At 38.9% G+C, this 14,210-nt stretch overlaps 1 protein-coding gene across 3 annotated transcripts in view; it reads right to left on the reverse strand.

Annotated features, from left to right (window-relative positions):
• The window catches only part of LOC136837129 (E3 ubiquitin-protein ligase RNF123-like), a 104,819-nt gene that overhangs the window by 70,889 nt on the left and 19,720 nt on the right, over positions 1–14,210 (reverse strand). For all 3 annotated transcript variants that reach the window (XM_067101738.1, XM_067101740.1, XM_067101739.1), the window contains exons 2-6: positions 13,184–13,270; positions 11,112–11,199; positions 5,421–5,514; positions 5,070–5,232; positions 4,865–4,960 (exon numbers count right to left, since the gene is read on the reverse strand). In XM_067101738.1, the coding sequence (XP_066957839.1) occupies positions 4,865–4,960; positions 5,070–5,232; positions 5,421–5,514; positions 11,112–11,199; positions 13,184–13,270 (528 nt within the window). The remainder of the gene's footprint in view (positions 1–4,864; positions 4,961–5,069; positions 5,233–5,420; positions 5,515–11,111; positions 11,200–13,183; positions 13,271–14,210) is intronic.

The raw sequence follows: 14,210 nt of genomic DNA on the forward strand, positions 1-14,210 counted from the left end.
AGAAACTGAATGCGTCACGGCATCATGGGTGAAAGGAGGTCAGTGTTACCTCTTCTCTCATCTCATTAGCCAAACCGTTGCCACAAATTCCTTGTTCTACAATTTTATATGATTTTTACTGGTTTCCAGCTGGCGCTAGAAAAATTTATCCTTACGTTAAGACCCAGGTTTGTTCTGCATATGAACATAAAGAGATTTTAATTATCATTTACTAAACTTCCCACTTTTTTTCTCTAATGTACTAGTACAGGCTACCACAACTTTTAGTGATACCTGCTCAATACCACAAACTTACTGAAGTTTGTGTGGAAGTAAGCAACTTTAAACATGCATTTCATTTAAAGATTTTTCCCCTAGTTACAAAGGAAATATAGTAATGAATTTCATTATAGGGAAATACATTCATCACCATCATCATAACTGTTTTTATTTAAGCTTAAAATTTTACACAATTAGACATTCAAGATGTCTGCCTCCCCTCTGAAAAGACATGTCTGTCTTCTCATATCTTCAAGCCCATGGAACTCGACATAACTTTTACAGTTGAACTGAAGACACATGTCAACATTTTGAAAAAGACACTTCCGAGGTCTATGAAGCCAATGAGATGGGATCTTGCTTTATGAAAAATCAGATTTTTACACATACATACTGACATTTCTACTCTTAAAATATACACAAATCTTACAAAGTGGGTTGGAATATCTTACAAAGATACTATTGTCAAGAATACAGGCAGTCCCCGGTTTACACTGGGAGTTCTGTTCCTGATGATGCGCCGTAACCAGAAAAATGCTGTAAACCAGAACATTACAATAATAATGGGAATAAATGGTGCTTATGGAGCCGTAAAAGCAGGTTATGGCACTGCAAACCCAGGTACGGCGCTGTAAAATCAGGTTAATGGTGCCATGAGTCAAGCGCTGTAAAGTCGGAATGCCATAAACCGAGACAGCCATAACCTGGGGACTGCCTGTAATTTAATTTTCACACCATTGGCTTTACAAAATGACATTCTTGGATATCATAAATAAACACTAGGATCGTGGGAATTTCTCTTTTCTGTTTTCATTTTATCTTGCTTGTTCTGGTTACTTATGTCTTTCTTGTATGTTCGTCTCGCTTGTCGGAGCTGTCTCAGGCAAACTGATCAGATTTGGGTGAAACTTTTCTTCGTCAAGCGTAAAACATACGCTCTTCTAATTATCCTGTTACAGGCTAATCTTTCCTTCACTACAATCTAATATCATTCCACATCTCCTCACTGACTTAAATGAGAATGATACTTGTGCGGGAAAAAATCTGTCTTCTAAAACTAGAAAACTTTCAACACGTTTATATGACAGAATCTCTATCTCTAAGTTCACATTCCCTAGACTTTTAATGTGTTTCCCTGATACTCCTTCTATTACTCTACTTTGACACTGAATCTGAGTTTCTGTAATGCCAAAATATCTGATTAAAGTTATTTTATCAATTATATTTACAGTACTACCTGAATCAATTAGTACTGTACAGGTCGTCTTTACATTTAATGGAATTTTTACTATAGGCAGATCCCTTCTATTTACTCCTTCCTCCTTCATCGAAAATATTACTTCTTTGCTATGTAAATAGGAATATGTAGATGAACCTTCATTTCCCATTGTAACTGTTTCTCCTTTTTCTCTTTCCTCTCCTTGAAGTGATTATCTTTCTTTTCTCTGTAGAGGGGTTAATTGTCACTGGTTAGCAGAGTTATTTATTTTTGGGCGACTTACTTATCTCTACAGTCTCTTTATTGGCTTCCCTATTATTGAACCAAAAGTACTTAGTTAAATGCCCAATCTTTTTGCAAACTACAGATTTTAGGCTTTCTGCATTCATAAGTGGAATGATTTGTATATCTGCAGTTTTCACATGGTATTTTTGGTCTAGCTCCTTGAGCTGCATGATTCTCTGGTTTTGAATTATTTATGTTTGGATATTGACCATTATGATATCTCATGGGTGGACTGTGGAATGGTCCATTCCTCGGTTGACTCTGTCTTCCTTTCTGGTTTGGATTCCACTTTCTTCTAGTATTTTGTGCATTGTTCCTTTGAAAGGAAGTTTGTCTATTCCCTACTTGTCTGGAATTATCAATGTACATGTTATTTCTTTTATATGAATCATTGGTATTTCTGCCTTTCCTTTCATTTAGTGTTTCTGTTACCCCTACAAATTCCTTAGAAAAATCTATCTCTTTCTTCTGGATTTCTTGTCTCATTGCTATTAAAACTGTAAGGCTACCACTTTTAGGATCAATCTTAACTTTCTTTTCTTTTTCTCCAAGTGCATTATACATTGTTCCAAATGACAAGTAATTTAACGCATATCTCAAACTGACTGAGTCAGTTTCTCCATCACCAAAACCATTCTTATCACCTATGGTGATGTTTGTTTCTCTCAAGTCTTTTATTACTTTGTGTGTTGCTTCTTCAATATCTGTGTGAAGATTTGCATTGATTCCCCATCGTAGTGTTGATTGAGGAATCTATTTTTTAATATTATATAAGGCATCACTTTGACTCACTGGTTCCCAGATTGATACACAGATTCTTTTAAATTCAGCATATGTGGTTATGTTGTTGAATCTAACTGAATTCAAAGTTGTGTGTGCATCTCCCCTTTCTGAACTAACCAAAAGCAAGGCTTTGTTAATCTTCGTTCTTTCATCTGTTATTCTATTTGTAGAAATACGACTGTTGGTTCCGCTAACCACTGGTTCACAGAGTATGATTCTAACCTATTTTTGTCATGATTTGAACTTTCCACTCTTCCACAGAATCGTGCAGCTTGCATAATGATTGCTGTTTGTGCCATTGTTCTAAATCGAAATGTGTTAATAGGATTAATGTTATTGTTATTGCTACTTGGGTTAGTACTACCTTGCATTAATGATACTTGTGAACTTGGTACTGGAATTTGACTTTGTCTATCTGTTGTTTGTCATAAATGATAAGGGCTATTCCTAATTGCATTCCTCAATGCGTCAAACAAACTCTGCAGTACTCTGGTATTCTAAAATCATACAAAAATTTATACCCAATACACAACAGTATTCAATGATACATCATACATATCATGTCATGTTATTAAAAATTCCTATCTATCAAACCTCAAAAAAATCAACAAGATAAAAAAAATCCTTGAGAGAGAATCATAAATGATACACCTTTTGAGAGAGATAATCATAAAAGTCTTATATCTTTTGAGAGAGATTATTTAAAAAAATACACTCACTGAGGGACAGAAATTTTTGAGAGAATTAATTTTCCAACTTGCGTATTTTCTGTTGTCGTCTTCCAGTCTTAATCTGTTGTGGTTCTGCTTAACTGCTGCCTTTTTATCACTTTCGCGACCCACACAACTGTTCGCTCTTTGTAGACGCGTTGTTCGCTTGTAGACGCTCAGGATATCGGTCGCTGTAGACACTGCATTTGCTTGTAGACGTTCAGGGTATGGTCCGCTGTAGATGTTTACTGCTCTTGCTGTAGAAGTTCACTGACTTCGCTGTAGACGTTCAGGGTACCGATCGCTGTAGACGTTCGCTGCTTTCACTGTAGATATTCAGGATACAGTCTGCTGTAGACGTTCAGTCAACGTTCAGTCGTTCACTCATTTTTAAAAGTTGTGGGTTTACTGGATGCTTGCGTTGTTGTTCGCCACTGTTATGATTCACTTTGTCACTTGTTATGCTTTGTCGTTCTGTTTCGGTCGTTCACGTAGCGGGATGTTTGAAATTCTGGTATGTGTCCTTCACACTTGCACTTTTGTCTTCTGTTTGGATCCCACCGCTGCCACCATTTATGTAAGGTTCTTTATTATTCTTTCTTTCTATTTATGTCTGCTATTTGTTGCCAAGTTAAGAAGGTTACTTTTCTTTATAGATGCTTATCGTTCTGGCTTTGTTATGTAGTAGCATGTTTTAATTCCCAGGAGGCTTGAAGAAGACACAATGAAGTTTTCTTTACTTCATTAACACAATAATAAAGTTACAGCAGGTTTACAAAATGAGTTGCAGTGCAAGATTACAGTGAGTTTCAAATGTGAGCCTTTCTTCTTATATCAACCCACAATTGGTGAGGCTTACAACCTCACCCCTTATCTTCTCTGCTTCTCTGCTACCTTCTCTTTTTCTGCTCTCTCCTGCTCCCCCTAGGAACTGGACTTCTTAAGGATTTCTGGAAGTCAGTTGTCGCACCCATCAAAGGCAGAAATCTTGCTTCTGTCCCGCCTTGATAGATGTTTCATTGGTTGAGACTTATCAAAAGACGGCCCATTTTGGGTGGATTTTTGGAAAATGCACCGCCTTCAAAAGGTGCTTTGTCGTCACTGGAAGTTATGGATTCCAGCGGCTGTTTATCCAACTAAGGCACCATGCGTTTTGTTACGAATTTCTTGTGATTTCCAACTCGATTAAGTGCAGTCATAATGCCTTCATCACCACGACAGAGTCGTAACACATACCCAAGTATGGCTTTTGTAGTCACAACACAGGTTTTGCTTTTCTGGCGCTGGTTTACAATCCTTTATGCTTTCCAGTTTGGCCTTGTCATCTCAGTATAGCCAAAACACTGATGTCTCTCTCCCTCTCTCTCTAACTATCAATGTCTATTAATGGAAGGTTTCTCTCTCTTTCTCTCTTTTGCTATGTTAATTAACATTTAAAATATTCAGAATTCCTAGTTATCATTACATCATCATCGTTATGAAATCTATTGGGTTGCATGGAAACATATAATCATCACCCTTTCTCCCAAACCAATTTTGAAGCAAATACAATACTGTACAAATAAATGAACACAGGTTATAACCTATAAATACCTTGCAGATCACTTACCTACACCTTTTTCCTTTGAAAAATGACAATTCACTGTAGCCCAACCAACCTGCATTACTCCCTTGGTTCCTAACATTAGTTCATACTGCCATTTCCCTGTTCAAAATGAAACATTCCACATATTAACTTATAAAGTTTTTCTTTTCCTGATTATATAATACAAATATGCAACAGTTGTTGAACTTAAAAACACAAAAAGAGCTACCTTTATAGACGCACGTGTTGGCACGTATGGTTGAAAAATTATCCTGAGAACTGAGACCCAACCGATCATCACTGAATGAAAATGATCCCACTGAGTTTTTATTATCAAACTGCACTCTCTTGGAATCAATGGGTAAACGGCCATCACTGGACCACTCTTTTACCTGGCAAAGAATTTGTAAAAAACATTGTCAAGAATAAAAAAGTAACCTAATGCTGCAATTGCAAGTTGTTGTCTGAGAAACCACAATAATTCTGGTTCACCTGACCAAGTCACTTTCGTAAGCAACCAGTGATAAACAACGTGTATTTTACCCTGTCTGAAAGATCAAAACATGAAAGTAACACATACCTCAGCATGCCTATGATGTCGCGAAGCATCATCTAGGCTAAGCTGCACTAAGGACTGGACACTGCCATAATCTGGGGACTCACTGTAAATACCGCTGTTAAAAGAAAGAAAATAATTGTGATTTAGCATCTATATCTATAAATGATGGCACAGCTAATAAACATGGTAAATTCTTAAGACAATTTTCCTACACATACAAGCCTGAAGTCTTATATATGGAAACATGATATTTTCATAATAAAATTAAGTTTCATATACACTTACCAAGTACTTACATAGTTATAGTTTCTACTTAATGTGGCACCTTAAATTTGGAGGTTCATGGTAGCACTTCAATTGTTTTAGTGTAGGTAACTAGCCCTGGCCACTTTTGGGGAAGAATAGGTACAACACAGCTGAAGAGCTCAATTCATTTGCGCCCTATGTCCATGAGAGGGGAGGAGGGAGGGCTCCAACTCTGTAATTACTTGGTAAGTATATATGAAACTTAATTTTATTGTGAAAATATAATTTTCATATAAGTTACTTACTAAGTAATTACATAGCTGAATCCCACATTGACAGGAGGTGGGATACATGGACATATTCTACCCAAAACATTCAGTGATGGTAATGAATTTGAAATAGAAAGGTAGTTAGCATCAGTCAGATGCTTGTAGTAACCTTACCTGGCAAGAGAACTACAGCTGGAAGATACTGCCTCTGGTTGGTACTCATCTTAACCTGTAGTGGCATGGCGGTATAGCTGTGGAGTGCCTCTGCGTAAGTGGGAGGTTTGCAGTGAAGGAGTATTCCGATGGCTAGCAAAGTATCGATAAATGCCCTTGCCCTGGGTGCAGTACCACAATGAGCAAAGCAGACAACGGTGTTACTTACACAGAAAATAAAACTACCCATCCACTAAAAGACTGGTGGGTACTCCGGGTACAATGTAGCCCCCGGCTCCCCAAGACTTGACACCCTATATCAAGGCGAGGAGATAGAAAATAGAAGGAATACCTCCTATGCTTCATTGCCCAACACCATGCCAGCCACTGACAAGTGACCCAGGGTACTGCAATTTTCGAACACTGTCTCCACTTCATGCAAATAGTGTGACGCAAACACTGATTCACACCCCGAATAGGTGGACTGAAGAATCGGGGATAATGACAAGTTAGGATTAAACGTCGTAGACAAAGCCAAAGCTTTTTGCCTGGTGAGCCAGACCCCTTGAGATAAATTTATTAGGCTGCCAACAGCCACGGATCCGAAGGGACATAGCCGTTACTCTTTAGAACCTGCATTACAATAACTTGACCGCATCCAGAAAGAATGCGCAAGAGCCTCAGTCTGATTGCGCAATACATACCCCCAAGCACCTGCTTCCCTAAGAGAAGTCCCTACGAGCCGAAACAACGCCGGAGACTTAAACAGGAATGCCTCAACCGATTTGTTGAGGGGCAACCTGACACCTGCCGGAGGATTACCTCGAACTGCGTAAATTGTCCTACTCAGAGAGAGAAGAGAAGAGTGCTGTCTGTTAGAAGCAACTGCCGATGCTAAGTGAACATCCGCCTCCTCCAAAGCCTGGCTAACCCGATCGAACCAAACCAGCCAACATGAAAAAGAGGCAGGAGCTGGTTTAGTGTCATAAAAACCTCAAAATCGGGAGGTCCGGAGCTCTTGCTTGAGGGTATGAAGAAGCCTGTGTCCATAATCATACTGCTGGCAAGAGGACATTCTAAGTCTGCCAGAATCTCCTGCACCTACGGATAAGAATCCTGTTCCGCAATGTCCAAATGGTCTAAGACCAACAAAGGAGGAGGCACTGGACGAAGCCCCAGACAACGATGAAGAGTCCGCAATCGGACCAACCTAACCAGAATGCTGTGCACCCGCACCTAACCGGGTACCCGGAGCTGAATCTGCATTGTTGGACCCACCGGGAAGAGAAGGCTGAACTGATAAAAACCCGGAGCCGATTCCCCATTATTACCAAGGGGAAGATGAGTGAGAGTAGCCAAACCAACATTGTTAAATCTTGGGGGAGGATGTGCAAACGAAACCACTGCAGAGGGACGGAAGAAGATAAAGGAGAGAGAATGAAAGAGGTAGAATCTAGCCTGAGTTACCGCCGTGGAAAATGCAGGCGATGAAAGCCGCCTACTGCTCGAAGAGGGTACCGCAAGCTCTGCCAAAACTGCGGAGCACAAACCCGAACTGGAATCGACGGGAAAACCCTGTGAAATACCTGATACTATTGGGACAGCCACATGAAGCGGAGGCAAGGGGTTGCGCATACCCGAAGGAGTGGAACAAGAGACCCCTGTGGCCAAAATCTGCCGAAACAGGGTTTTCGCCTGTCCGGAAGCTCCTCCTACCGGAGAAGACTGTACTATGGAAAGAAAAGGCGGGAGGCATAGGAATAGCAGACACATAAAAAAAGTTACCTGAGGAGGAGGAAACCAAAATCGAAGGAAGAGGGAAAACGGAAGATGCGGAAGCCGCAGGAAAGACTAGGAGCAGAAGAAGAAAGGGCCGAAGAGGAGACTGAAAAGGGAGTAACAGAGAATGTGGGAGCAGGAGATGAAGCGACAGATAACGAAGAAGAAAACTTAGAACAAAAAGGAACGAAGGTACACCGAATCTGGCACCCCTCAATAATCCTGAAAACATATCCGACATGAATTCTGGACACTACAACTCTCTAATGTTAGAGAAAACATTCGAGAAAAAAATATAACCTCTCGCCATAGGTCTATACCCATCGAAAAACCCCGCCATCCGTCTTGTAACCCGCCACAGCCAATTGCAGGTCCTGCAAATTACTTTAGAAGCCGAAAGGACACACCATAATCTGCCTTACTAGATGGAGGAGTAGAAAATAAAGGAAGGGGGAAACTACAGTAGGAGATTTATAAAAACAGTAGGAAGTGAGTTAGAAGCGAAAGCAAAAGGATTCTGCCCCATCGTAACTGAAACATTGACTTGAGACTGAGCCGCCAGATTGAAAGAAGCGATGGAGAATCTCTTGTCAGAGCACAAAAACCACTCGAACCCGAAACCGGAACCCGTTCAGGAGAACGACACTGCACCGTTAAAACCTGACTACCAAACCTATCCTCTTTTATCACACCTAGATCTTGATCCTAACATTATCAACATTAAATTTATCAATATTACAAAGGGGTTGGAGGGGGAATCCTTCACTGCCTGCTCCACGCCGAGGGGGCCGGCAGACCCTACCCACTCGGAGGCTTGCGGTTCTGCCATTACCCTCAGCACTGTTAGGGATGGTTCTGGAACAGGCAGGGGAGCTGAAAAGGAAGAAGAATTAGACATCCTAACACCACTATTATCCCTATCTGAGAAATGTTGAAGAAGACTAGCTATTGAATTTTCCTTACTAATTGCAATCCTATCCTCTATCTGTTTGACTACCATTGAACTCGCTAAATCCATCAACTGATCTGTAGCAGAAGTCTGAGACACTTGAGGCAACGAGAATCTGACCGACGTCTGCCGCCGTTACTAGCCAAAGACTTGCGATGACGAATGTAATCATCCCTCTCTTGTGCCTTCCAATGAGAACATTCATCGCAATGAGTCTGGGCATCACAATTAACCTTCCTACATACCTGACGGAATGTCTATCGTGTCTCAAGGTACTCATCCGTCTTTGCAGGAAGAAGCGATGAGCGCCAGAGTCCACTGTCGTAGGCAGTCGAGGCCGACATCGAAGCCGATGGCATGGTAGTAGAAGGTGAAAAGTCCATGACACACAATCGAGACCAGGAACCAGCGAGTCCAAATCCAAAAGACGTTCCACGTCGAAGATATCCAGAAAATCCAAGAGAAAAACCATTAAATCCAATCCAGGTCTTCACCACAAGTCCAAAATACAAAGAGAAGTCGGGCAATAGGATTAAACCTCGCACTGCAGAAGGAAACAACCTTCCAGCAGCGTGAACAAAAAGCAATTGACAAAAATGGGGCGTGTCGGCACACACCTGTGTCAGCGTTGCCAACCGTTTTTATGGTAGCTTAAATGACAAGATTTTACCTGCAGCGTTGGTAACGCTGGCTGTTGAAATTCCCACTATAGTGGGGTGGGTAGTTGAGAGTTGTTCGGGCTAGTGGGATTAAGGGCTAATTCAGGTGTTCAGGGAGTGTATTGCAATACAATATTTATGATATTACACTATTCAGAAAAGGAAAGTTAACCTTTCCCGACAATAGTTGAAGTACACAGAGTATCATCATACAGACACGTTGTAAATCCTAACAAACATTAATTGAGACTTGCAGGAAGTAATTTATTACCGTAAATATTGCTTCAGTAATGAATGCTTTGCTTACGTTTACTGTATTACGTTAACCGGTAAAGGTGGTAGCACGGTAAACTAAGCTACCGGTAGCTGACCCATTTGATTGCGAATTTGCTACTGTAGCCTAGCAAAATATGATAAACTTGAATGAGTTCTTAATAAAACAATAAATACTAATCCTGAAAGCTGTAGGCTTGTAGGCTACCCAAAATCACCGATAATATTTTACCGAAATCTGGTTCCCAACCGGCAAATTTAAGAACAAAGCTGCCATCGACACTCAGTGTTTACTCAAGCGCGGCAGAAACAGACTGAGGTTGTCTACTAAGTCATTACTGCTATTCCCATGAGTGGGCGGGACCAGTCATCTGCACTAAACTTTGAAGCATTACTCACGAATCTTTCATTTAAGCTGCCGTGCAAAAGGAAACTATAGCTATGTAATTACTTGGTAAGTTACTTATATAAAACTTTCCATTTTCCCTGATCCCAGTCCCTACATTCATCACAAGTCAAATCAATTGTGCAAATCTGTCCTCTACAATTAATAAAAATGGTATGTGAATTGTAAGAGGCTTTCATCATTCTAGTTTTGCCGCATTTGGTGCAAAACCAAATACTAGTAGTACTAGAGTCAGACGTGGTCCTTGTGAGAATATCTTAAACAGAGAAAGGTCAGGTTCAGAACACCCTAAACTAACTAAAAATAGTGTGAAGGCTACCACTAGAAAGAATACGTCACAAAATGGACATCAGACAACCATCCGGTTAAGAAAATCCAAAATCAAGCTGCTCCAACCACAAAAGTTCAGTTGTTGACCGGCAGAAACAAATAGAGCTCTTCAGCTATGTTGTACCTATTCTTCCCCGAAAGTGGGCGGGGCTAGTTACCTACACTAACACAATGGAAGTGCTACCACGACTTTCAAAATTTAAGCTGCTCGATAATCAGAAACTATAGCTATGTAATTACTTGGTAAGTTACCAATATGAAACTTAGGTTACAGCTGGATGTCATTGAGGATTGGTAACAATTTTTAACATTTAGCAGCAGCTGACTTTGACTTTGACTCTTTCTTTTTATCCCTTACAAATTCAGCTGACTTTGACCTTGACTCTTTCTTTTTATCCCTTACAAATTAAGTCTTTTAAAAGCATGGAGGTATGGCAAATTCTTAAAGTAATTTGTATTTTTCCTAACATACAAAACTGAAGGTCTTTACATGGGGATTTATTATTATTACTTGTAAAGTGCATGGATATGATCTCTTTCAAAAATAAGATCAACAAGTCATTACATATAAACTTGGAAACAATATGCTAAATCACATTGAATAACACCTTGGTTTTTTAAACATTTACCAAACAATCAAGAACTTACTCTAAACATTTTCTTCCCGGCTGAGCACCTCGGTATTGGTTGAGATCATCAGCAAACACATATTGGACTACGCCGTTGATAAGCTGGCCTGTTGAGAAAGATGGTAAAATATAGTATTTTTCTAATGCTATCACATTCAGGAACCTTACTAATATTCAAATTTACAAGTTTTCTGCTGCAATCACATTCAGGCACCTTACTAATACTCAAATTTACTATTTTTCTAATGCTATCACATTCGGGCACCTTACTAATATTCAGATTTACAATTTTTCTAACGCTATCATATTCGGGCACCTTACTAATATTCAGATTTACAGTTTTTCTAATGCTATCACATTCGGGCACCTTACTAATATTCAGATTTACAATTTTTCTAATGCTATCACATTCGGGTACCTTACTAATATTCAGATTTACAATTTTTCTAATGCTATCACATTCGGGCACCTTACTAATATTCAAATTTACAATTTTTTTTAATGCTATCACATTCGGGCACCTTACTAATATTCAAATTTACAATTTTTCTAATGCTATCACATTCAGGCACGTTATTAATATTCAAATTTACAATCTTGACAAGTGGCATCTATTAATTTTCCCGCTACTAGTCCCTCAAGGTTCAGTCAAGTGGAAAGAAGAAAGGATATAGATTGGTGAAAAGTGTATAATTCAGAGGTAACTAGAGGATGATGAAAGGTTGGTGAAAATTGGAAATTGTAAATTACTTCATTTACAGATGCACATAATGGTATATATTACCACTGAAGTATTAGCATTGGTTACAGAGTTAAGGTAGACTACCCAGAAAGATGATCTGCTGCTGAATGAAAAATTTACATGGTTAGGAAACACAAATTCCAAAAATATAATGAACAGGTTTGCATACTGCATAACAAAATTATTTTGGAAAAGTGCTGTCACTGAAATGCAAAATGGTAATATTATCAATGTACATTATTTCATAAAAAGATTCAAAAAGCCACAAATGAAGAAAACAATCCTTTCACATCAAGATTGGTGTCTTGTGACCTTTGCTTAATGAAGTCAATTAGACTTAGGCAGTTGAGTCCACTAAAGTTCCATGTGTCTGTCTAATACAAAACACATCTCTCAGGGCTCTGATGGTTCTACAAAAAAGAAAAACCTTTATCTTCATTACTTGCAATAATTACTTCATGAACTATAATCTTTTCCCATCATCCAATTATCAACTATTGGGCTGTCATGAGCTATGACCCAAATGCTTAATCTATCTAAGCAGTCTTGAGGCCACAATGACAAGTTGTGAATTTCTATCTCCAACTTTTCTCATCTGGTTGCAAGAAAATGAATGCATATTAAAAGGAGCAATAGTTCAAAGAGACCATAGAGTCAGACTTACAACCTCTCAAGAGGGGTTACCCAAACACTTGCCCTTAAATGAGAGGTGAAGTTATCCAGCCAGGTGAGAGAGACCAAGAGGAAAAATACTGGGAAGAAAACATTGCAGCTAGAGTAAAGGGCTACATACATAGTACAAAAAACCCCTTGCACCATTTACATTGTGTAAGTCAACTGATCACCAGTTCTCTCAAGTAGTTTATCCTTGCTTTATAAATTCTTATTATATATGCACTTTCTGCAATTTTAATATTCTTACCTTCAGAATGAAGAGCTCCGACATGCAGTTTGTAATTTTCACATAAAACCTGAACTTTGCAAAATGTCAAGCTAGAGTATATCCAATATGGTCACCATTTACTACTGTATTCTGTACCTCTGGAGGATAACTGTTTCATTTTAACAGAAGCAAACTTTCACACCAACTTCTGACACATAGGCATAATATTTTAATATACAAAAAATTCTTGAGATGTACTAATATAACCAGAATAATTACATTTTATCAAACAAGAATCCTGAAAGTAAAATTTCAAAATCAGATGATTTACTCAGAGATGCCGGCCATGTACAGTTTTATAACGATTAATCAGGGGTTGGGAATAATTCAGTATAGTGTATACTCTTGGTTGGGTAATTATGAAAGGTGTCAAGGTAAACCTGCATTATTACTTCTCAATACATACCTTCTCCTCCTCCTTCACTGGAGACACTTCCCATGGGTTGTGCCATATTGTGATGATGCAATTGTCCTGGCCACACTAAATTTTCATCTGTGGAGATAAGAGATCATTATAACATAATATCATAACAATATAAAATTTACTTTACCATAGTACAGCATACGTGCTAAACAGATCTGATGATGATAAACACCATCCATACACAATAGCAGAATACTGAGTTGAAATACATCCATCAGAATTAATTTTAAAAACAAAATACCTAGGCTATACTGTACAATCCTGTCAATACACATAAGCAGACCATAAAACCCAGTAAAGCATCAAACTTAAAACTTCATATGTGAAATGTGTCAAAAAACACCAACAAACAACTTATGTCAAGTACTTCAACACTTTGATCTAAAGAGTAATGCTGTAGGCTACTAGGCTACTTACCAAACTTTGTTACAGGCTATTAAATAGCTCACCAAGATAAAGGATTAAAGTGGCTGGGCTTACCCCGCTATAAATGAAAATGACATTTTTATAATAAAATAATGTTTTATATATACCTAACATGTAATTACATAGCTAATGTTTCTAGTATTGGCAGCTAAAACTTGAAATTGGGGTAGCGATTCTTTTGTTTTTGGTGTACGTGTCTAGCCCCGCCCACTTTCGGGAAAGACGAGCAACAACTGAACAAATAGCTTCAATTTGTTTGTGCCACTATGTCCATGTGAGGGGAGGAGGGTGAGCTTTCATTCTGTAATTACTTGGTAAATACATATAAAACTTTATTATAAAAATATCATTTTTATGTGACTTACCAAGTACTTACATAGCTGATTCCACACTAAAAGGAGGTGGGATACATGAACTACTCTATCCCCAGAACACTGAATACAGTAATGAATTTGAGGACAGAAAATTTGCTAGCACTGAGACAATGCTTGTTGTTTCCTTAGCTGGTGAAAGAGCTGCTGCAGGAAGATGCTGCATCTGGTTGGCATGCATCTCACTCAGTAGAGGCGAGGGGTATGGCCCT

Source organism: Macrobrachium rosenbergii, chromosome 57 (assembly GCF_040412425.1).
Source record: "Macrobrachium rosenbergii isolate ZJJX-2024 chromosome 57, ASM4041242v1, whole genome shotgun sequence".
In the NCBI taxonomy this organism is placed as follows: domain Eukaryota; kingdom Metazoa; phylum Arthropoda; class Malacostraca; order Decapoda; family Palaemonidae; genus Macrobrachium; species Macrobrachium rosenbergii.